The following is a 24378-nucleotide window of genomic DNA, read 5'->3' as shown; positions in this document are numbered from 1 at the left end:
AGACTTTATTCTCGAAAGATTTCGACTTTAATCTCGAAACATTTCGACTTTAATCTCGAAAGATTTCGACTTTAATCTCGAAAGATTTCGACTTTAATCTCGAAACATTTCGACTTTAATCTCGAAACATTTCGACTTTAATCTCGAAACATTTCGACTTTAATCTCGAAATGATAGCATTTTTTTTTTTTTTTTACATATATTTTTTTTTTTTACGAAATTTTTTTTTTTTTTACGTTGCGGTTCAGGGCTTCCGTAGTACGTTATACAAAAAACAAAAACAAAGAACATTTAAGCAACAGATCTGATAAAGTTCACTTCACAGTAAAGAGCACATTTTAGATGCCACAGTCCTACATTGTTTTTGGTCATGGCTAAAGGAACGCTGAAAAAGAAATGTGATAAAAGAATATATGTGTGTATATATATATATATATATATATATATATATATATATATATATATATATATATATATATATATATATATATATTTCTGATGGATCATTTGGCACTAGACTAAATTATGCTGAAAATTCAGCTTTGCATCACAGATTATTATTTTTAATTGTATTAATATTTCACAATATTACTGTTTTTTCTGTATTTTTGATCAAATAAATGCAGGCTTGATGAGCACGAGACTTTAAAAATAGTAATGTTTCCAAACTTTTGACAATTTTGTATATATATACACCCAAGATTTTGTACAATAACTGATTCAGTTATCTTGTTTATGGAATGTGATACTGGTTGGAGATGGACAATATACTTCAAATTCTTATTTTATTTGGGAAATATCGTATACATAAAGCAAAATACAAGTATGCTGTACCAAATGTAGACTGTTTTCCAAATACTTTTTCCCCACCAATTTTTTTAATCTTTAATCCGGATAAAGAACAACCATAAAGTTGTTCATCTCTGTTATTGAAAGTGACGTTTTCGATTTTTAATATAAAAAAATATTTAATTTTTCTGCTTCGGTTTATATGGATTTATCTTTTATGACTGTGTCTGCCTCTCCTGTTATTTCAATATAAACAAACTAACTAACAAAACAATACATCAACATTTTTCAGCACGCAGTTTCACAAAGGGTTCCGCCAAATGTTTCATAAAGCGTTAGTACAAAAACATAGCTCCCTGCGGTTTTAATCCTCAGATTACTCGTTAAAACGTTTAAAATAGTAAAGAGTAATATCGCTTTAATAAAGAATCGATATCAATGCACTACGACAAAAAACAAGTATGATCTATATTTCTTGTGAAAGTGGATTGTCATGACAAAAATGTTCATCCGGAAGTATTACGATGTTACACCGTTAATGGATTAGAGCTGCGGTGTCTGGGTCGCTCTTTTGTTTACATCACTTTTCCATTTATTCTCAAACGCTCAGGTAAATGAAACCTCTGTACATAATGTAAAGACTTTCTTGACATTTTATTTGAAACACGTTTATCAAGTGACAACATTTCCCAAGCGTTGCCAGCTCGCTGAATGTTGCAACTGTGTTGCTAGCTGGATAGCTAGTGTGAATGTTATTGTCTCTGTGGGTTCGTTAAATTCACTTGAACTGCGTTGTGTTTTTTGTTAAAATCTTCTACTAATTTAAATCTTTAGTGCTAATATTGTTTCCGTTGAGTGCTTATCCTGTCGTGTAAGCAAACCGTCACCACTGTTTCGAGTAAATGATATGGACTCAGTTTTGGTCTGATAATTCTGTCAGATACTTTTTGATTTAAATTTTTGCTTTGTGATCTGTTGATGTGTCTGGTAAAATCTCCCATATGTTTATAACATATCATCTCCGGAGTAATTTTATTAATCAAAATAATGTTGTTTTAATACCTCAACTCATGACTTACAACTCAGTAGATCTTTTGTACTTGAAAGTACTATTCATTTTCTTAAATAAAAGTTATCAAAGCGAATTAATCCTCAGAATAATCTTTCAGAATTACTCTTCTGTTCTGTAGAGTCCAATGGATATGCAGAACAACACGCGTGGATATGTGATAGTATTCTTGTGACCCGTGGAAGCAGCATTACTAGTCACTGCATTAGGGCAAGGTAATTGTGTGTGTGTTTATGTAACTGTTAAGATAGAGTTCTTACATTTTTGATAAATGAGACATAGTTTTCTTTATTAACTGATCCTGCTTTGAGTATAAATGAATCTGCATACATAGCCTCTGACTTTGTTTTTGCTCTCAGCTGTGATGTAGATTTTTGTTCCTGTCCATTACATTTTTAAATTTAACCCACAGTTAAGAGTGAAAACATGTTCACCGCTACCCAAACGTCCAAAACCCAGTTCCTGGATAAAGCCAGGATAGCACGGGAGGAACGGAAAGGTTATAAGGAGAAAGAGAGAGCTGCCACACAAATCCAGGCTCTGGTCAGAAGATTCCTCTGCCGTTGCAGGTTGCAAAGGGAAATCAGGTTAGGGCTGACATGAACCGTTCTTTACAATAGTCAAACATTCTAGATAGTCATAGCCTATGTCTTTGCTGACTTTGTTGGCCTAAGATTAAAAAAAGTAAAAATGAGGAGTGAAACCCTCACAGAGGTTATTAAAGGTGAAGAATTCAGTATTAATACTTTCTCTTATGCCTATAAGTAAGTCGTTTGAATGTTAATGTCTTGAATAATGTAAATACTATTTTAAAAAAATAGCTTGGTTTGTTTGAGCCAGTGTTATTTGGGATTGTTAATATCCTATTATAGTTTTTATTAATTGATCAATTTCATTAATATTTTTATTTCATATTTGATTTTTTGATTTTCAGTTTTACAAAGTTGCTGTTTGAGAATTTATACATATTATTTACATTACTTTCTGTTTTAGGAAAGAGGTTGATGATTTCTTTGCAGTCAGCGATGCAGGTTCAACAAAAAGAAATGCATTATCCATCTTCAAAATTGCAAGAAAATTGTTATTTATATTGAGCAAGGATGACAAGTTGGTAAGCATCACATAATGTTACCCTTTTTAAAATTAATTTAGATTAAGTTTAGTTAAGATTTGTTTATTTAGGTGAAATTAATTTTTTAAACACATTTAGTGAATATAATTAATGATGGCATTGTGTTTTTCTCTTACACAGAGATTTGAGAAGTTGTGTAGAATCATACTAAGTAGCATGGATGTTGAGAATGAACCTAAAGTAAGTATTTTACCAAGCAATGCATAAAACATATTTTTATGTTTACATTAGTTCCACATTTTTGCATTGTGGTGACAAGCTATTGTTTTTCTAGGTATGGTATGTATCTCTGGCCCTTTCAAAAGATCTCACCATCCCCTGGCTGAAACAGATCAAAGATGTTCTTTGGGTCTCCTGTGAATTTCTGAAAAAACTGAAGGTAACATTGGTGCTTTATGATCAGTGCTTTATCTTTTTGAATTACTCATCATTAAGTCATTAAGTACTATCAACAGTGAATTCTGAGTCTGTCAGTTATCTGTCAGGAAGTGCTTCTTGATGAATGCTTGTTTCCTGTTTTCCGATTCTGTCTGCAGCCTGACATACTGCAAGATAATAAATTGGTGACGCTGTACCTGACAATGCTGATAACATTCACTGACACATCAACGTGGAAAATCATCCGAGGAAAGGGTCAGTGTCACATAATCAGAGCTCGTGAGATGATTTGCAAGCTAAAATACATAAAACCCTACTAGAATTTCTTGTCTTTTTTTTAGGGGAGGCCCTCAAGCCTGCTTTAAACAGGATTTGTGAGAACATCATGGGACATCTCAATCAGAAGGGCTTCTACTCTGTTCTTCAGGTACTGCTCATCCAAACAGCCAATCAGAATCTTGTTCTTGTTCAGAAACGTTTCCCTGCAAATAACGATATAGACTTGTATTAAAAGATTTAGGGTAGCTAAATCTGTATTTTCTTCATCAACCATTACTCTATTCCTCAGTGTCATATAATCCTCCAGAAATCATTCTAATATTTTGATTTTGTCTAGAAACATTTCTTATTATCAATGTTGAAATCAGTTGTGCTGCTTAACATTTTTGTGGAAACGGTGTGTATCGAAGTTTAAGATGGGGAAGAAAGAAAGTAAAAGCGGCAGCTCCTCACAGACGACTGCTGCACACACATAAAAAAAACATAAAATAAATGTCCAGGTCTGGTACTCTCTCGTCCTTCACTGTCGTCGCTCCTCCGTGAGAAACTCGAGACCGGTGCGGTTCATTATCAATCACGTCACCGGCATCGCCCCGTTCTCACGGCCCTCTGCCTCATCCTGCTTGCCACACGGTTATACGTTTTTTCCAGGATTCTTTAATGAATAGAAAGAACAGTTTTTATTTGAAATAGAAATATTTTATTAAAATGTAAAAGTCTTAACTGTAATTTTTAATCAATTTAATGCATTCTTGCTGAATGAAAGTATTAATTTCATTACTGACCCCAAAATTTTAACAGAAGTGTATATGCAATTAATTCAAACAATTATTCATCAAATCATGTGATCAGATTAAAATATTTAACTGATTGAAGCTCTAGGTTGAACTTAAGAGTTTGAGCTTCAAATATTTTTCACATAATAAGCATCTTTGCTGTTTGCAGATTCTACTTACAAATGGATTGGCAAGATCCAGACCTTCCCTTTCCAAAGGAACCCTCACGGCCATTTTTACGCTGTCACTCAGGTCGGTTGTCATGAGAACTGGGTTTGCTCTCCGAGACATCTCTCGGTCTGATTACATCAGTAGCTCTTTTTCTGTGAAGTCGCCCATAATGTGATGAGCTTTTTGTCCTGGTGTATTTTAGGCCAGTTGTCGCTGCACATTTCTCAGACAACCTGCTGAGGTCTTTCCTCCTCCACATCATGTCTGTTCCAGCGTTCATCTCGCACCTCAACACTCTCACTCCAGATGTAAGAAACAAACACATACGGAAGGATAATAAAACCTCATTTGCACACACATCTTAAAGATCTCAAAATAAAAATTGTGAGAGTATGATTTCACCTGTCTGAATTTGTGCTCCTTGCAGTGTATGGTCACCATCCAGACCCATGACCTCTTTCGCAAGTTTGTCTTGTTTTTAAGCCGAGAAGAGCAGTGTTTGGATATCTGTGTGTGTCTGGAGGGAAGCCACACTCTGTGCTTACTGGGTAAGCATGTGTTCTTTATACACACACTTTTTGAAGTGTGTATTGGATTTGGAGAACAAAGGTGGGCTTGTGAATGGGGAGCTGAAAATCAATACTCAAGATGTACTTAGTTTGTCATTTATCTCATCATCTCTTTTATGTTTTGTTTCCAGGTAACCTCATTCAGCTGGGATACTTTAATGTAAAAGTTCTAGAGCAGGAAGCGGGTCACTTTGTCAAGGATCTGACAGATATGTTGTCATACTGTCAGAGATATGTGTCTCAGAAGAAATCCAATCTCACACACTGGCACCCAGTGTTGGGCTGGTTCTCCCAGACTGTTGACTATGGGTATGTCATTGTTTTATTGACAAAATAAAGCACACAGTTTCTGGATTTCTCTGTTGTGCTATCCTATTAAGCAATCTTTCACTTTCTCTCTCTTGTTTTTCTCTCTCTCCAGGCTTAATGAGTCTATGCCGTTGGTGACAAAGCAGTTACAGTGTTTGTGGGGAGTTCCAGTGATCTGCACACTCTTCTGTGACGTTCTCAGCAAAAAGCTAGAAACTCAAGATCCCACCCCACCACCCTCTCTTCAGCCAAGCTCATTACAGAATAACTTGCCTGTCAAAAGTGAGAAACACATCTTTTTAAACATTTTTCTTTCTTTTTTTTTAAACCAGGCCCATAGAACAGAGTGATTTAGTAGATGATTACACATGGACTATTGGACCACACATAGAGTTTCTAATGATTATCATTAAAGCACACTCAAGGATGTTGACTAAGTATCAGAAAAATGTCTGCCATATTTCTGACCACTTTATTTGTACTAACCCTAAAGAAGTTCTCATCCACTGGGGCCAGTACCCACTAGGGGGCCTCAGCACATGTCCAAGGGGGTCACAAGATGGCTTAAAATGATTTAAGATTTGACAAAAGAAGGTTTAAGGTTTAAAATCAGGTAAAACAACAAAAAATCCAAGTGTAACCTGAAATCCTATTTCTTATTTTTATTCATTCCCTTAAAAACTTAATTTCCTTAACATTTCAAGAACCAGGGTTCTCATGATCTTGGACAACCTGGATATACTGTATGAGGTTATTTTAAATGGACAAATTGATATAAATTGTCAAGCTCTATAATATGTTTGATGGGTACAAAAACTGCTTTGTAAAAAAAAAAAAAGGAATACAAATATTTACAAACTAAAAAAGTACTGTAAATTAACTGGTAATAATAAATAACATTCAGTTATTTTGATTATGATAATTAATTTAATTATTTTATTTATTTATTTTTATATATTGCCACTCCTAGTTTTTGCAAATAAAAAGTTGAGGATCATAGTAGAAGTATTGGAAATATCTTAGGGGGCCTTAAAATATTTTCTTTGAAGTCTTGGAGGTATAGGTTGGCCTAAAGGAAGCCAAACTGTCTCTGAGTCTATTTTAAGTGCTGTTTAAACAAAGGATAAAAAGTACACAGTGTGATGCTAGTGTCATCAAGTCTGTATTCATCCTGTTTTCACTGAGGATCTCTTGTTAAACTCTCTGCACGGTTAGATCTGTTCAAGAGAGCGTTCCAAAAGTCTGCATCTGTGCGGAACATCCTGAAACCGGTCGGGGGGAAGCGTGTGGATTCAGCTGAGGTTCAGAAGGTGTGCAGTATTTGTGTGTTGTATCAGACGGCCCTCACCACACTCACACAAATCCGCCTGCAGATACTCACAGGTATGTGCTTTTCATATGAAACCATTTAGGAAGTCATTTCTGTTTACACACCTATGAATGTGCATTCACTCACGCAAAAAACTTAAGTAATGTTTTATCTCTTAGTCAAGTATTGTATTTTGTCAGAGCCAGAGGTTAATGCATATGCTCCAAGAGTTACAGCTCACCTTGTTTCCAGATCCTGAAAAAACTGTTTATGCTTTTATCAGACACTTTTGCAGAATAATAGTTGTCTGTAGGGTAGGGTAGGTCCAAGACCACTGTAGTATAGGCCAGTGAAACAAAAATTATTGGTCCTTTCAATATTTGATATCATAATAAATGAGTTTAACATTCTTGTTAATCTTGATTCTATGGTTTCTAATTAAACTGTTTGCAGGACTGACGTATCTGGATGAACTGCTGCCTAAGCTGTGGGCATTTATCTGTGAGCTTGGCCCTCAGGGGGGGCTACGACTCTTCATGGAGTGTCTCAATAATGACACGGAAGAGTCCAAACAGCTCCTGGCCATGCTGATGCTCTTCTGTGACTGTTCCAGACATCTCATCACGTAAGAGTTGTATAGTTCACTGGTGACGGTGCTTCTATTTTGCATTAATTCGATTTATTTAAACATTTATTCATTTACAATTATTTTTCTACAAAAATAATATATATATGTATGTGTTTGCATGTTATTCTGTGATTTATATTACAGAATCCTGGATGACATAGAGGTGTATGAGGAGCAGATTTCTTTTAAAATGGAAGAGCTTGTCACTATCTCCTCGTTCCTCAACACATTTGTGTTCAAGATGATCTGGGATGGTATTTTAGGTGAGCAGGTATTATTTAGCCCATATGTTTGTTTTTGCAACTAGGGACTTTGTTTATGCATTCTTTTGTCCAGTCTTTTTCCCTAGTAATTTCTTCTCGTTTAGATAAACCACAGGTTTTTTTTAGCCATTTCCATATGGGGCCAGTGATAATGTGCTTTCTGTGTGTGGTGATTAACTATGGTCATTAATTTATTTCAGAGAATACCAAAGGGGAGAAGCTGGACTTATTCCACAGTGTTCATGGCTGGCTGATGGTTCTGTATGAGCGGGATTGTCGCAGGAGATTCACACCTGAAGATCACTGGCTCCGCAAGTGTGTCACTCTTAGATATCAATGAGCCAAATTACTCTCTGATTTCACTTAAGAGTTGGGATTAGGGTCCATTCAAAAACAAATTACTGAGATTATTATTCTCATATAAGGGAAAGATAAATGCATCGGCCAACAAAATAGGTCTTATTTGTTAAATTTTTTTCTCCATGTCTAATACAGAGACCTGAAGCCCAGCCTGTTGTTCCAGGAGCTGGAGAAAGGCAAAAAAAGAGCACAGTTGCTACTTCAGTACATTCCTCATGTCATCCCACACAAAAATGTGAGAATCAAACTTAAAACAGGGAAATAATTAATGCTCATGAGGTGCCACATGAATGCTTTAGTTGATTGGATCATACAATGATTAAATTTTAGATTGACCAAATAAAAAATGGTCTTCATTTTATTTTTAAACACAAAATGTGAAATGTACAGATGTGTTTTTGCCGCAGAGGGTGCTGCTGTTCCGGAACATTGTGACAAAAGAGAAAGAGAGTCTTGGATTGGTGGAAACAAGCTCCGCCTCTCCACATGTGACTCATATAACCATTCGACGCTCACGCATGTTGGAGGTAATGTATACTTTGTCATTCATTTGATTGATAAAAACATACACAATGAGTATTCTGCCTATTAGCTTTTATGTAGCTCAAACAGTAGAGCATGTCACCAAGGTCATGGGTTTGTTTCCCAGAGAACGGATGAACTTATCAAATTTAGACCTTGAATCCAATTTGAGTTGCTTTGGATTAAAGTGTCTGCCAAATGTAAAAATGTGAATGTAGGATAATAATGATAATAGTAATAATCTTTTTCTGCACCTTACTCTTCATAGGATGGTTATGATCAGCTGCGGCGTCTACCGGTCAATTCCATTAAGGGAGTGATCCGCGTGAAGTTTGTGAATGATTTAGGAGTGGATGAGGCTGGAATTGACCAGGATGGTGTGTTTAAGGAGTTTTTAGAAGAGATCATCAAGAAGGTTTTCAACCCAGCGCTCAATCTATTTAAGGTACACACTGCTCTCTTTTAGCTCAAATAGCTGGGATCAGTTCACCCAAACAATCCTCAATAGACCTTCCTTATTTTACCAATAAACCTCAACTTCATTTTTTTTCTCTCTGTTTCAGACCACCAGTGGGAATGAGAGATTATACCCCTCCCCAACCTCCAGCATCCATGAGAACCACCTTCAGCTGTATGAATTTGTTGGAAAGATGCTGGGAAAGGCCATGTATGAAGGCATTGTGGTGGATGTGCCTTTTGCCTCTTTTTTCCTCAGTCAGGTTTTAGGTCACCATCACAGCACCTTCTATAGCTCCATAGACGAGCTGCCCTCCCTTGACTCAGAGTTCTACAAAAACCTCACCTCTATCAAGGTCAGTGGCAATGTGACTATTATAGTATTTGTACAGTTTGGAAAATGCTTGATTTTAACCATTATGTTTTCAAGGTTTGAAATGTGCTTGGATTTTGAATATAGTCCTTTAAAATGCTTGATGGCCAGACAGTGTGATTGAAATAAAAGAAAAATGATTAATGAAAAAAAAACTTAAATATCAAATAGTTGGATCCCTTGCGCATCATGAGTCTCATTGATTTAATGTTTTGCAAGCACGTGGAAGTGCCTGTGATGGGTGTTCAAAAATCACATCGACACAATCACTTTAATGTTATCCAAATTTACTATGGTGAACAGCTGCAGATAAACATCATGGTCACTAAATCCTACAAGGCAGCAGTAGCGGTTACCGAAATCTGTTACCCTTAAAAACTGCTATCTACCGTTAATAATATCGTATCTGTTATATAACTCCTTACTAATGAAAATTATGTGAAGATTTCAAGGTGAAACTGATATATTTCACACTTTCAGCTCGACTTATTCAGATTCAGAATTTGTTTCATATTTGTTCTGCTCTTGGTGTAAAAGGAGCACTTGATGGAGATTCGTTTAGCTTTTTCGCATCGCCTTTGGTACGAAAGGGCCTTTTGTAACATTTAATATTCTTAAAATTTTACAATGCATTTATAATTTGTTACATATTTCTTCTCTAACTTCATAAATGAATGTATTAAAGTTTTTTTTTATATAAAAAAAAAAATTACCGGTAAGTACATTTATATTGCTATTCTTTTGTGTTTGACTTTAAATTACAGATTTATATCCATGACTGTTTATTGATTTGATTTTCAGCGTTACGATGGAGACGTCAGTGATCTGGGTCTGACTTTATCCTACGATGAAGAGGTCATGGGGCAGGTAAGCAACTTTTGTGTTTGCTGAACCTACTTTGTTGGTTCTTGTGACACTATTGGCTTTCCTTGTTCTCTATAATACTCTTTTCCTTTCTTTGTCTCGTCACAGTTAGTCTGTCATGAGCTAATTCCTGGTGGAAAGACTATGTCTGTCACTAATGAAAACAAGTGAGTCCATTTTGTGTCTTCGGTCAAGTGTAAATAAAATTTCAGTGGCAGAGCTGCCTCCTATTCACATTCAATACAATAAGGAGAAATTACCGGATGAAAAAACAAATTAGCATTGGAAGCAGAGTGGTTCAAAAAGTAAATAGGGATTTGCTACCACAGACAAATACTGACATTTTCTGCAAGCTTAAAATAGGACAGAATAAAAGAATGGTTTCCAGTTCATGTTTTGTCATTAACCCTCCTTCGACCCTTCAGGATCAGCTACATCCACCTGATGGCCCACTTCCGCATGCACACCCAGATCAAGGAGCAGACGGCAGCTTTCATCAGGGGCTTCCGAAGCATCATCAACCCAGAGTGGCTGCACATGTTCTCCACCCCTGAGGTCCAGAGGCTCATCGCTGGAGACAACGCTGAGATAGACCTGGATGATCTCAAGTAAACCTGCAGTTCTTAACTCTGGCCTTGAAGGGTTTTGCTTATCAGTTTGTTGATTTGTAATACAGACTAAGAATGATGCAATACATTAAATCCAAATTGCTCTCTATAATCAACAAGGCTGAAAGCATTTAATGCATAAACGCCTTCAGTGCACAGGCAATGAAATTGGGCTGTCACAATATCAGATTTTCACCACACAATAATTGTGACCAAAATAATTTTGCCTTTTTTTGTTCAAGTGCAAGAAGACATGAAAGAGAGTTTGATTCAGTATTCGTGCCCTGTCTGAGTAGTGGATTTCTGGGTGAAAGTAACGAATAGAGTTCCCTTTTGCATCTTCTTGAGCTTAAATATTTATATTGGCAAGGCTTAGCAACACTGGCCTGTCAACTGTCCCGAGGATTATTCATGTTTGTTCACGTTCATGTTCTCACAATTTTGCATTGTTAGAATTCATAAAAATGTTACCGGCCAACTGGCGATTGACATCGTTTCATATACTCGCCAGCACCGATTTTTACTCGCATTTGACGCTTAGGGAGTGTTGAGGATTGTGCAGATCTTTTCCAACAATCAGTGCAAAAATTGCGAAGATGTCCACATGTAGCCCTAATAAATACATGCCGTGAAGAAAAGTCATAAAAAGGTTATTCATAGCAATGCATGTCATTTTCTCTGTCTCTCAGGAAGCACACTGTGTACTATGGTGGTTTCCATAGCAGCCACAGAGTCATTCTTTGGCTGTGGGACATTCTCTCCAGTGACTTCTCCCCTGAGGAGAGAGCCATGTTCCTGAAGGTAATACTTATCAAATCTTAAAGGAGTTATTTCAATGTTTATTGCCGCCTGCGCCTACTAAGTGGCTGTTTCATCACAGTTTGTCACCAGCTGCTCAAGACCTCCTCTGCTCGGTTTTGCCTACCTCAAACCCCCTTTCTCAATCCGCTGTGTGGAAGTATCTGACGATCAGGTTAGATCACTTCATCAACTTAATCCATACACTGTTCTGCAAATATTTTGTTGTTTAATCTTTCTTTTTTGATTGATTGTGCATGCAGGACACAGGTGACACTTTAGGAAGCGTTCTCCGTGGATTTTTCACCATCCGTAAGAAGGAGCCAGGCGGTCGCCTCCCTACATCCTCCACTTGTTTCAACCTGCTCAAGCTGCCCAACTACAGCAAGAAGAGCATCCTCAGAGACAAACTCCGCTACGCAATCAGCATGAACACTGGCTTTGAGCTTTCATAACCCATGCTGGTTTATTCTACATGTACAAACACAAACATCTACAAACATGAACATCAGCAAGACTGGCGGTGGCACACAGAGGTTGAAGTAGGAGACGTTACAAAATTACAATCTTGCTTTATTGGCATTGTGGCCTTCAATTAAGGCTCTTGACCTTGAGTTCCTCAAGTGCTCAAGCTCAATTTTTCCATCAATGGCTACTTTGTCTTGTTCACCAAATGGAAAGTGAATAAAGAAACGAACTAACTTCTTAAAATAGTAGAACTGAGCTAAACGTATCAAGTCAGATTTAGAGACTCTTTGAGGAGCTCAACCATAGAAGTATATTAGAGTGTACAAACATTACCTGCAGAAAAGTTTTTGAACCACTTGAAGATCCATATTTAGTGTTATCTTCTTCTTTTTTTGCATTTGAAGCCAAAAGAGCTTCAAACGCCTTATACAATCAGTTTAAAACCAGCTCAATTTAATGTCTTCAAGTCAGGGTTCTTCTGACTCTTACTTCAGTGAAACCTGTCAATCGGAGACCGAGAAACTCAACTCAGTGTCTGCATGCAAAGTAACTCCAAAACTAAATCTGGTTTTGTCTTTATTGGCTTCTAAGCACTGTGGCCATTTGTTGATGAACACTCCTAAACCTCCTTTTAAAGTTACGGCAGATACAATGATGGATGTAAAGATGTAAGATCTGCAGAAAACAGTTCAGCTTTGTCTCTCAGGTCTCCGTGTCTCACTCCCCCAGGAAGGGAACAGGAAAGCAATACTAACGCAATGCAAGCCATGCAACTCAAGACACAAAGGAGGCTTTTGCCTGTTTGTACGGCAAATGCTTTCAAACCCATAGCGCACTACACTTCTGCTGGACTTGAGGACAGAGCGTTGAGAGGAAACCCAGCCCTGTTGATTGACTTCAGTGAGACAGAGCCAGCAGTATGTCAGATAAGAGATGTCCCTGCAGAGATGCACCTTTTCCTTTCCTGCTTTCTCATGGTATACACTACAGGGCCCCGACCCAGAATGCATCATGGTGACATTTTGTTTTGCTCATTATATTATACTCATTATTCTGCTCATGCTTTTTCATCTCTAACGCTGTCTTAATGTCAAACTAATACAGACAAGAATGAAACCACTAAAAGGAATTTTACTCCAGCTTGGAAGTAACCAATCATCACATGACAAATTGCTCTCCTTGTCATCTACTAACTCTCTGGCCATCTTTGCGGTGTATACTGGAATTAAGCCATACGGTGAAGACGACTAGCTATCAAACCAGCTCTTGTAGGGAGGTTTTTTTTCTTTTTCTTTTTTTCTTAAAGGGAGAGTGTTAAAGTGACTTCCCTGGAAGGTCAATGGGCTCAATGGAATATCATGAATTGTTATTCCAAGTGGACAAAAAAATAAATAAAAAAAATCTCCCTTTGCATGATGTCATTGGACGATTCAAACGATTCCATGTTTGTGTTAAACAGGTCAGAGTCTGCTGTTGACATTGTTGTGTTGTTTCTTTTCTTTTTCCTTTGCTTTGTCATAAAGAAGGTTAGGGTCAGTCTGTTAAGAACCCCCCCCCACACACACACAAAATCTAAAGGACAAACATTCAGAAAATATGTTTTGCAAAAAGAAAGTGAAGCCTATTTTTTAGGTTTATCAAGATTTAAATTGACCATCAAGAAAACTAATTTACATGCGTTAAATATATATTATTAAAACAAATTATGAAATGGTTAAAGATATATATTATCAAACAAATTATTTAAGTATATTATTTATATTAAAGGTATAGCGGAGGATGTTTTACTTCCTGGTGGGTAGTCTAAACTATTGGTCCTCCTAATTGTCAATCATTCTGGTGAATCAATCAAACTTTTCAAAAAGTGGAGAGGGCGGGTCTTATCTAAAATTTGGAAAGATCCTCCGCTATACCTTTAAATTTATATTACAGTTTTAAGTATACATCATGGTAGTATTTGTTGTACTACATTAAATACATTTTTATCAAGTCACTGTATCCTGATAATATTTTGGGATGTAGTGCTTTAGTGAGGCTTTATTTTGTTAATGCAAAATATAGTTCTTTTGATTTTGGTGTGAATTATGACCTGGACATTTCTTCATGTGATTTGCCCTTGGTTTCAGGTCTCTAAAAAGCTGTAAACGGCTGTAGTTATTCCAGAATATATATATGCAAACCCTCTTCCCTTGTATGCAGTATATGCAAAATTATACAGTTAACCTACCATTATCTGTCTGCCCCCCCTCTCCCAGCTCTTTGTAAATCAAGGCATGAAAGTATCTTCTGATGTAGAAAGACATTTGTAGATGTGAAAAATGGCTTTAAGCTCATGTAACTTTCTTTTGTATGCATTTACTGTTAATGTTAAGTTATAAATGTATTGTCCTAATGCACAAGGGCTTAGGCTGTGTCCCATAGCAGAGTTTGGTATTTAAAGTAACTGACATTAACATGCTATTCCCTTTGAAAGATGTTCAAGTTGGTGTTGTGGATGAGGAATGTGTTTGGCATAATGCTGTAAATGCAAAAATATTTCAGATTAATGAAGCGTTTTTATGGACTGTGCTATGTATGGTGAAATGACTCACCTGAATTTCATGATGTCACAGAATCTTGCTCTCTCTCTTAGATAGGGATGCAACAACCTTTAAAGTGTCTGATCTCTTTTCATTTGCCTGATGAAGAAGTGTCTTTTGAATTTGGTTGCACTACGTGAACTGCAGGTTGTTATATACACAGTATATTACAAAAGCAATGGCATTGTAAAGTTATCCATGTGTACAGTACAATTTCCTCTGTAAAATGTAGACTTATTTGTCAATCAACCATGTAAACATTTGGATATCCAAATCTTAAAACTTTACTAAACAACAAACAATGTCTTCTGTCATTTTTTATTAGATTATCTGGTGAGATGCTAGTTAGGACTGTAATACACTATATGACTTTAGCACAGATTTTTGTCCTGATTTACAGTCAAAGCCAGTTGCCAAAAGTCAGAGATATTCTGCAGGTTTTTGGGCGATTGAAGTTGGCAGATCTAACAGAAAATATCACAGAGTAAGATTGACACAGGGTTGTTGTTTTTTTTAGTCTGGTAGTGTGTGATCCTCAGTCGTTTAGTGTATGAAATGCACAGTTGTTTTTTGTAACCATTTACAACCTTTAAGCTCTTGGCACACTGCCTCCGAAACTTTCGTCCATCATTAAAAAAAATTGGATCGGGTTCGATTGTATGCGTTTTTCGCATCCGTAGCAATCATTTTTGAATGGTGTTTTGACAATTCAGAGCCACCGAATCACGAATGCGAAAATTTCGGACTCAGTGTGCAAGGGCCTTTAATCTAAAAGTCATGTAGTGTGTTCCAGCCTTTAGAACATTGTCATATTGCAGCTATAAGATCTTATCCTGATCAGAGTTGGTGTTTTGGTCTTCAACTTGAAACCTCTCAAAATTGTATAAATATGCTGTTGGTCTGGATCTTATTTCTCAGTATATGTTCCTGAGTCTCAGCTTAGGTAAAGACTACAGTCCGTTCCAACTTACTAAATGTGGAGATTTCCTTGGGAGAATTTCATGGCGTTGTAAAGCCACGTAGCGAAAGTACCTCAGTGTTTTAAAATAAACACTGCAATAAATCCAGCATTTTTTATTTCTGGTTCTTCGACCATCCTGATCCGGATCTTGAGGAGTCAGCTCTTGGTCTAGAGGGTCTGTTCTTGACTAACTCTGCTCCATATGAAATAAGTAAAGGAAACGTATGATCGATGTATGCTCTATGTTGTAACATCAGAGCATGATACTGCATAATGCAATGTATGAAACTGAGTCCTTGAAGTAAACGTGACAGTCACATGCTTGCAGTGTTGAAGGTAAATCTGTTTATATAACACCCCCAGTTCTAAGCTCTTTTGCATTAACTTATGGTGCCTTTCAGATAGTTTTCTCTCAGTCTGTGTGTTGAGCACTGCCAGAGCCTGAAGGTCTTGGTGCACTGCTGGATGTGATGTGCTGATATTTGAGCTGTTTTTAAAACTGAAGAACCATGAGCTCCCCACCAAGTCCTTCTCCAACCAGATGGTTCAAAGCCCTGCGGAGGTTAGTATGACCACAACATTTTTTTTGTTTTTTAATTGATTAGTTTAAAATGAAAAGAATGCTGGTGTCATCTAGCTTTTTAAACATATTGATTAGCTTGTTCATGTGTGTTTGATTAATTTAGGATTGGAACTGAACTCTGCAGGACAGTGACTCTTTAAGACCCAAGTTGCCCATTCCTGATTTAGATGATAGTGTGACTCATGGTTGTATTCCAGGACAAGGATAGAGGACGTGTGTCTGAAGAGTGGAGCAGCAGCATGTGCAGAGGTCCTGAAGAGAGCCAGAGCAGCTTTCAGGGCCGGACGAACAGCCCAGGACAGCTTCAGACTGGCCCAGCTAGAGGCTTTGGTGCGCATGTTGATGGATCACGAGTGTGACTTTGTAGATTCTCTTGGAAGGGATCTGCATAAGGTAATAAGAGTTAAATAAGTCTGATGAGCTAATTATTAAATGATTTATATGACTATATAGTTTTTGTATTGTTGCCTGGTTTAACTGGTGTGGTGAAGATAGTAGTAACCACTGGTAAAACCATGATGGATCTTCATTACTTTGTTTTTTTTTAAACAAACTGTGGTATTTAAAAACTACTACTGCCATATGATAGATTCAAGTCTTGTGCTCACCAAAGCTGCATAAAAATATAGTAAAACTGTAATGTTTAAATATTATTTATGTAATATGTATTATTACACTGTTTTATATTTTAATATATTATAAAATGCCATTTATTCCTGTGGTGAAAAAGCAAATTTTTTAAAGAATCTTTTTACAAATTTTTTTGGAAACAGTGATACAATTTTATTTGTCAGGATTCTTAGAAAGTTCAAAAGAACAGCATTTATTTGAAATAGAACTTTTTTGTAACAATGTAAATGTCATTACTGTCACTTTTGATCAATTTAATCCATCCTATATATATATATATATATATATATACACACACACACAAGATATCTCCTGTGGTAGCTAAGGCAAATTTTGGTGGAATAAAACGTTCTTTGTGATCTTTCTCATATAGCCTCGCTTTGAAACGGTGATGTCCGAGCTGATGATAGTCAAAAGTGAGGCTCTTCACACCATCAGCAACTTGAAGAAATGGATGGAGGTGCAACGTATAGAACGCAGCTGGGTATAAACTGATAAAAAAGTGACAGAAATAGCAGCAGAGAAATATAGTTGTTTTTGTTATGTCTCATGTTTTTTCATGGGTTGTGTACAAAGTAGACACTTGCCAAAGAATCATGTTCATTCCCTCAGACACAAAGCCTCACATTGTTTTCTCTCAGCTTGCCAAAGTAGCTTATGACGAAGACCAATGCCTTTACAAACGTGCCAAGCAGTCAAATGATGATGACTGTAAAACCTGGTGATGCTTTGTTATGCTGTATGATGTCAACCATTTCACTCCTCTGAACCAAAAACGGTCATAGACGCAACAAAATGTGACTGCAAAATGCACGCTTAAAAATTAAATTTCCAAAATGGGGTTTTCGCAGCAATGCCTTAGAAGAACCATTTTTGGTGACTCGATCCTTTCATTGATTTTCTTCATAGGTCATTTTTTTCACCCTAACTGAACCCTAAATTCAAATTGTTTGATAGAAATGTTGTTTCAAGGTCAACAAAGATGTTCATCCAGATTTGTTTGCCTTGTGGTAAAATGGCACAATTTCTTTTACAGTGTTTTAAAGTGAATTTAATACTATTGTTTCTACTATTTCTATTATTTCTTATTAGACTTTAGTTTTTTTAAATGATATTAGAGCAGTGTTTCTCAAACAGGGGGCCTCAAGGGTTAAAAAAAGTTGAAAAACAAGCAGCTTTATCATAATTACAGCAGAACATTGGTCAAATCTGTCTGTTTTATTCCTAGGCGACAGCATTTGATGAATGCCTAGTGGTAAATGAGCCACTGGGTGTGGTATTGATCATTGGGAATTGGACCAGTCCTCTCCAGCTCTGTCTGGTACCTTTAGTAGGTGCCATCGCAGCTGGTAAGTTTTGTTAATGCGGTCAAATCGATTAATCGAATCTAACCTAAAAGTTTTTGTTTATGTAATATATATGTGATTTTGTAGCCTGACAAGCCAGACCCACATCAAGATGTCTGGGAACACACCATTGGCAGGGCTCAATCCGAGCGGAGGGATACATTTAAAAAAATTACAAATTACGACTGCATGTCACACACACACACACACACACACACACACACACACACACACACACACACACACACACACACACACACACACACACACACACACACACACACACACATTAATCGATTTATATATTTATATGTATTTAATATACATTTAATATAATAATATATATATATATATATATTTTTTTTAAGGTAACTGTGTGATTATAAGCCCATCAGAAACCTGCACGCATACTGCTGAGCTTCTGCACAGACTCATACCAGCTTACCTGGACAATGTGAGTAAAACAGCATTACTACTTTATTCCTGTGGTGAAAAAGCAGATTTTTTTCAGAGAATCTTTTTCCTAATTTTTTTGGAAACTGATACATATTTATTTATTTTATTAGATCCTGGTTCTTTCTAATTGTTTCATGTGCTTCATTTTTCAGGAATGCTTTCACTCTGTTGTTGCAGCAGCACACGAAATTCCAGAAATTATAGACCTTAAATTTGATCATGTATTCTTCTTCGGTAAGGCATAGCTGATATCAGAGTATTTTAAGATGCTATGATGATGTCACATTGGCTATCAGATAATAGTACCAGTGAGGGCTCTACTAAAGGCCGCTTTTAGGACACATTTTCAGCATCAAGTTTATTTGGTAGTGTATACAGTATAAAATATGTGTATGCATTTTAAATATGTATATCTGTTAAAATATTGAGCAAATGTTAGCATTACAGTATTATTAATGTCCTCAAAAAAGACTAAAAGCCAAAAAACTTGAACTGTGATGATCTTTAAAGCCTTTAACAGTATTTCATTTTATACCTCAAACACTTCTCAGGGCTCAAAGTGTTGCAGCTTTATGGATTTATGTATTTGTGAGATTTCCGTGTAGGCCTACTACTAACAGCTTTAATTCTGTTTTCTTTCAGGCGATAAAGAGAATGGGATTAAAGTAGCTCAAGCTGCTGCTCGGACACTGGCTCGCGTGACTCTGGTACTGAGTAGTAAAAACCCTTGTTATGTTGACAGTCAATGTGACATCAACACAACGGCTCGTCGCATTACCTGGGCACGATTCCATAATGCTGGCCAAAGTGCTGTGGCCCCCGACTACATCCTGTGCCATGTAGATGCCAAAGATAACCTCCTACAGGCCCTCCGCTGCGCGCTCCTGCAGTTCTACGGGACCGACCCACGCGAGTCCAGGAGCTTCGGTAGGATGGTGAATGAGGAGATCTTCAACAAGGCCAAAGACCAGCTGTGGCGATCTGGAAAGGTGTTTATTGGAGGTCAGGTGAATGATATGGAGAGGTACATTGGTGAGTGGAAGCAGTGTGGCCAGATATGTTTTTATTAAAATGTTAATTAAATCCAGTGTGTTAATGGTAATGAGTTATATAGCCTATGTGTTTTTCTTTAACTACAGGCACTTGTAGGCTATGTCCCAGGGTTTGTTTGTTTGTTGATAGATTTTAGACTCTTTTTTGTAATGAATTTTTTATATAAAGGTCACATTAAAACGGTATTTTTTTTCAAATTATGCCTTTATTTATATTTGCTGTGATTTAAATGCCCTTTATGTATAGAATTAATTGTTTTTCTGTCTCTTTTTTTTGTGTGTGTGTAATGTCCAACACAGCAAACGGTTTTGGCCCCAAAAAAGTATTTTTTATTTCAAAGTTAATGTACATGTTTATCAAGAAGACAACAGTGTCAGTAAGAACATGTTTGAGATGAAATATAATACTTAATATACTGTGTGAAGAAAACAAGTTAGATTTCAAATATTACATTTTATTTTTGCTTAATTTCCAATTTAGCTGTACTTTAAGTATGCAAAAAAAAAAAAAAAACTCCATACATAACCAAAAAAAAAAAAATTATTGCCTAAAAGGCTTTGAAATGATTGTATTTTCTGATATTTCAAACTGAAGCACCAACTGTTCTGACGGAGGTGGTGGAGTCTGATCCAATCATGCAGCAGGATGTTTTTGGACCCATCCTTCCCATACTGACGGTCCAGGATGCAGATGAGGCTGTGGCTTTCATCAATTCCAGAGAGAAACCACTATGTGTGTATGCTTACTCCAGTAACGACAAGGTAAATACTTCCCCTGCTGTGGGCATAGCTACATTTAAAATGATGTATATATCACTCGTAAACAAATGCATTTACTCTTATTCTAAGGTGATTTCCAAGATAATGAATGAAACATCCAGTGGAAGTTTCTGTTTGAATGACAGCGTCTTACAGAGTGTGATGGTGGGGATGCCATTCGGAGGAGTTGGTGAGGCCCTTTTTTTTCTTTTCTTATTACAGCATGTAAAGAAATCAGGCAGTGCAAACACTATTTGTTTAAGAGTTTAATCATCAAAAGAGTTGAATCCAGTGGATTTCATTGACAGGTGCCAGTGGAATGGGCTCCTATCATGGTCGCTACAGTTTTGATGCATTCTCTCATAAGAAGTCCTGCCTTCTGCGAACCACCCGGATTGAGTGCATGGCATACTTGCGTTATCCACCTTATGAGGACCGCAACCTGTCCTTGGTCAGCCTGGCCAGCTCTCTGAATCTGAGGAGTCAGGGTTGGTGCACTATTCTGTGAGAGCCACTGTTGCACAAATCAAATGCCTTTTTACTCTCACTGTGCAAGGGAAAGTCTCTTTAATCCTTTGATGTAAAACCATGATACATAAACCAAACGCATGTATTATATCATGGGATTGTAGAACTTTTCTGTATAACTATACAGAATAGAATGTACACTATCAGCAGGGACAGTCCTCTTGGAGTAAACGATACATTTATGCTTCCATTTATTAATTTAGCAGATACTTTTCAAGGGACTTTTCAGATACTCATTCAAGGGAGAAAACAACACTAGCGCTATTTGTAATGGAAATGTGAAATTACAAACATGCACTACCGTTCAAAAGTTTGGGCTCAGTTTTATATATATATATATATATATATATATAAAATAAATTCAGTTTTATTTATCAAGGATGCATTAAATTTATCAAAAGTGGCAGTAGTCATTTACGTTATGATTTCTTTCTCTAATAAATGCTGTTCTTTTGAACATTCTGTTCATCGAAATGTATTACAGTTTCCACAAAAATATTAAGCAACTCAATGGTTTTAAACATTGATGTTAATAATAAATTATTCTTGAGCACCAAATCAGCATATTAGAATGATTTCTGAAGGGTCATGTGACATGTGATGCTGAAAATGTATAATTACCATCACAGGAAATTAAATTTTAAAATAAAATTGTAATAGTTCACAATATTGCTGTTTTCACAGTATTTTTGATCAAACAAAGGCATCCTTGGTGAGCTTAAGAGACTCCTTTCAAAAACATTAAAAAAATCTTACTGACCTTAAACTTTGAAAGCTATTGTATATGCATGAAAAATGTAGTAAAATGCAAGGATGATTCATGTTCAATTTTGATGTATTTATATCATAAAATCAACATCATTTTCAGGGTACAAATGGCGATTTTACCACAGTAGTTTAAGTAATCCATACAGATATAAAAATGACCATTTTAAATGAAGGTGAACTATGGGATCATGACTATAGTACAAACTACATCAGAACATGATTGCTATATTTATGATATAAATATAAATGAGACAAGAGGAACATGGTTGAAATTTTAGATGAGACACTGAGATGTTTTCTTCCTCCCCTATTCAGGTCTTTTGTAGATCGTTTCTGCATTGCCCTCTTTCATTGCAGCATATCTAGCCACCGTGAACAAGTAGTCACTCAGTCTGTGGAAGCAAAAAGTCTTCACTGATATGACTTAAATCACATTAAAATGAATAGATTCTAATGACAAGAATAATAGAATAAGTTCATACCTGTTCAGATATCTGGCAACTTCAGGATCTGTCTCACCCGAACGGACAATAGGGGCAACACTGTAATAGATAACATTTGATAAGGTAAGGTAACACAAGTGGAACTGAGAACATTGTTTGTGTGCACGTGTACGTCAGACTGACCAGCGTTCAGCCCGTCGACACACTCCTCTGGCCACATGTAAAGCTGCGCTGCTTTTCCCTCCTGACTGCAAATCAAGTATGAGATTAAATGGCATTCCTTCAGTAATCACCTTACTTACAATATTAATTGTCATCAACATGTCATTAAAGTCGGCATACAACAGAGGCTGCGATAGTCTTTTTTTCCCCCTATTGTGACGTATATCCGAGTGAAACGGCTTCTTGAACACTTGATTTTGTCCATAGGGAATTGATTGGATCATTATAGTTTGCTACTGCTGTGATCTCTTGTGATTGACAGGTTGTCCTGGCCTCACTTCAGTAAACATGTCATCAGAGAAGAGATGTTGTTGCATGAGGGATGGGAAGTCAATTTGATTATAGATTAGGAGGGAACTTGAATTACATACAAATATGAATTGTCAATTTTGATTTCATGGTGACTTTTGCAACAATTGCAATTTCCCACCTAGGGTCTAATTGCCATTCAACTCAAGATTATGAAGCATACATATTTCTGGAACATACAGGAAGTATGAAGTTGGTGAGTGGAGGCAGCTCCTCTGTCAACGAATCAATCCACCTCTCCAGCTCAATCACAGCTTGAGAGCTGAACTTTGTCTTCTCTGTTTGGAACAGGAACATCAGAATGAGGCTCACATTTTACTGCTAATCTACGCAGTTCAATATTTGAATGCATTTGTATATTGAAAACGTCCTTTGATTCTGCTTAGAGCTTACGGATGTGACTGTCTCTAGCTGATGACCGTGGAGTGGCAATATTTGATCCTACGTCCTGTAGTACACACTGGATCTGTACAGACAAGAGAAGTATGAGGACACTTATGACGTGCAAAAATGTAAACCATGAGCCATTTATTTGAAAACATTTCAAATCTGAGGTCAACTGACTGAAATCAACTTGATGCCAGTTGCAAAAATGACTCAGAGAAGTGGAATTAATTATGTGGAAAGGCCTACCAAAATCTATTCGCAAATGGCTTTTTCTATATAAAGCACTAAAACTCATGCATTTAAAGAATGGCTTGAGTGTCCAAATAATTTCAGGTCCACTGTAGATAAAATCATTCATTGCTTCTTATCAAACATCAGAGAGAAACAGACCTTGTCCAGCTGATCTGTGAATGAATGGCCACTGTCAATGCAAAATTCTCTTGCTAACCTGAAAAGGGGAATCAGACGTTTTATTGTTGGAAAGCATTTTAGAGTCATTTGATTTGACCCTGACATTATGCTACATTACCCAATTGCTGATGATAATTCATCTGTTGTTCCCAAAGCATCAAATATAATATCCTCCTTTGGTCTCCTCTCGCCTGTGAAGGTACTGGAAAAACCTAATGAGGTGAGACATTGAAAACAAGACAATGCTTACACAAACCTAACACTTTCAGTTTGACATGCAACTCTAGTACCCAGTAACATAACTTCCAATTTTTTTGTAAATATATAATGTTGATAATTTCAAAATCCCAATATACAGGCTGCCAGCACAAATAAGCATATAACCTTTATCTCCAGTTTTTGTGTATATCTTGGGAATTCTTCTGTTTTCTTCAGATGTGCTGGCGTACCTTGGAAAAGTAAGACAACTTTAGTAACATTCAAAATATCTAAGCTGATACACTAGTAGTTCATTGGCTACATTAGCCTGAAACACATGGGATATGGGCTTCAAAGCTACAACAGTCCTTTTACCTTTTTTTATCCCCACACACAGCCTGCATCTGCTTTATGCTTATACATGTCCCTAAACGAAGGGCACGGTGAAGACCCGTGGACCTGGTCACGAAAGAAAACATCGTAAACGCTAAAACATTTCCAAACGCGCTTCTATGTTTACTGTTGACGTTTTGACAGCTTCTGCTGCCCGTAGACGGGCGTCCTATCACGCAACCTATGACACGAGGTGGTGCGAATTGCGATTGGTGTTTTGTGAGTTGGTGAC

General features: G+C 36.8%; 3 protein-coding genes across 5 annotated transcripts; 2 read left to right on the top strand and 1 right to left on the bottom strand.

The window, feature by feature from the left end:
• Positions 1–1111: 1111 nt before the first annotated feature.
• Positions 1112–15002, top strand: ube3b (ubiquitin protein ligase E3B). Of its 3 annotated transcripts, XM_082170198.1 has the most exons (27): positions 1115–1399; positions 1980–2073; positions 2271–2445; positions 2852–2969; positions 3111–3170; positions 3265–3369; positions 3527–3623; positions 3710–3795; positions 4593–4675; positions 4797–4902; positions 5022–5142; positions 5295–5472; positions 5585–5754; positions 6688–6855; positions 7235–7406; positions 7554–7672; positions 7873–7987; positions 8168–8267; positions 8440–8559; positions 8823–8999; positions 9118–9366; positions 10185–10250; positions 10356–10414; positions 10673–10855; positions 11545–11656; positions 11736–11828; positions 11917–15002. In XM_082170198.1, exons 3-27 carry the CDS (start codon positions 2285–2287, stop codon positions 12106–12108), a joined length of 3210 nt encoding a protein of 1069 aa, XP_082026324.1. In that variant the 5' UTR covers positions 1115–1399; positions 1980–2073; positions 2271–2284; the 3' UTR covers positions 12109–15002. The 3 variants fall into 3 exon arrangements, with proteins under 3 accessions (XP_082026325.1, XP_082026326.1, XP_082026324.1); XM_082170199.1 differs by lacking the exons at positions 10185–10250; positions 10356–10414; positions 10673–10855; ... (1 more) ...; positions 11736–11828; positions 11917–15002 and adding an exon at positions 9441–10096 and having other exon boundaries at positions 1112–1399; positions 9118–9401; XM_082170200.1 differs by lacking the exons at positions 10185–10250; positions 10356–10414; positions 10673–10855; ... (1 more) ...; positions 11736–11828; positions 11917–15002 and adding an exon at positions 9471–10096 and having other exon boundaries at positions 1113–1399; positions 9118–9401.
• Positions 15003–15905: 903 nt separating this feature from the next.
• aldh3b4 (aldehyde dehydrogenase 3 family, member B4) lies at positions 15906–21357 on the top strand. Its single transcript, XM_082170345.1, has 10 exons — positions 15906–16223; positions 16442–16637; positions 17248–17358; positions 18103–18223; positions 18589–18674; positions 18829–18910; positions 19319–19708; positions 20324–20490; positions 20578–20677; positions 20796–21357. Exons 1-10 carry the CDS (start codon positions 16171–16173, stop codon positions 20993–20995), a joined length of 1506 nt encoding a protein of 501 aa, XP_082026471.1. The 5' UTR covers positions 15906–16170; the 3' UTR covers positions 20996–21357.
• Positions 21358–21832: 475 nt separating this feature from the next.
• On the bottom strand, positions 21833–24310 carry mmab (metabolism of cobalamin associated B). Its single transcript, XM_082170383.1, has 9 exons — positions 24129–24310; positions 23940–24004; positions 23674–23767; positions 23535–23592; positions 23151–23223; positions 22938–23035; positions 22410–22474; positions 22266–22325; positions 21833–22175 (listed from the first exon to the last, which is right to left on the bottom strand). Exons 1-9 carry the CDS (start codon positions 24230–24232, stop codon positions 22091–22093), a joined length of 702 nt encoding a protein of 233 aa, XP_082026509.1. The 5' UTR covers positions 24233–24310; the 3' UTR covers positions 21833–22090.
• Positions 24311–24378: the final 68 nt, after the last annotated feature.

The sequence above is a fragment of the Leuciscus leuciscus genome, assembly GCF_965113295.1.
Source record: "Leuciscus leuciscus genome assembly, chromosome: 5".
NCBI lineage: Eukaryota > Metazoa > Chordata > Actinopteri > Cypriniformes > Leuciscidae > Leuciscus > Leuciscus leuciscus.
The sequence above is the reverse complement of the archived record's forward strand: the minus strand, read 5'-3'. Positions and strand labels throughout refer to the sequence as shown.

Excerpts from the sequence above, each read along its gene's own strand:
- mmab (XM_082170383.1), bottom strand. The coding sequence starts at position 24,232 with ATGTTTTCTTTCGTGACCAGGTCCACGGGTCTTCACCGTGCCCTTCGT. Across the intron at positions 24,005-24,128 it reads GTGTGTGGGGATAAAAAAAG|GTACGCCAGCACATCTGAAG; the intron begins GTAAAAGGACTG and ends TACTTTTCCAAG. Across the intron at positions 22,475-22,937 it reads TCACCAACTTCATACTTCCT|TCAGGAGGGAAAAGCAGCGC; the intron begins GTATGTTCCAGA and ends CTTGATTTGCAG.
- aldh3b4 (XM_082170345.1), top strand. The coding sequence starts at position 16,171 with ATGAGCTCCCCACCAAGTCCTTCTCCAACCAGATGGTTCAAAGCCCTG. Across the intron at positions 18,911-19,318 it reads TGATCATGTATTCTTCTTCG|GCGATAAAGAGAATGGGATT; the intron begins GTAAGGCATAGC and ends GTTTTCTTTCAG. Across the intron at positions 19,709-20,323 it reads TGATATGGAGAGGTACATTG|CACCAACTGTTCTGACGGAG; the intron begins GTGAGTGGAAGC and ends TTCAAACTGAAG.
- ube3b (XM_082170198.1), top strand. The coding sequence starts at position 2,285 with ATGTTCACCGCTACCCAAACGTCCAAAACCCAGTTCCTGGATAAAGCC. Across the intron at positions 5,473-5,584 it reads TCCCAGACTGTTGACTATGG|GCTTAATGAGTCTATGCCGT; the intron begins GTATGTCATTGT and ends CTCTCTCTCCAG. Across the intron at positions 8,268-8,439 it reads ATGTCATCCCACACAAAAAT|AGGGTGCTGCTGTTCCGGAA; the intron begins GTGAGAATCAAA and ends TTTTTGCCGCAG.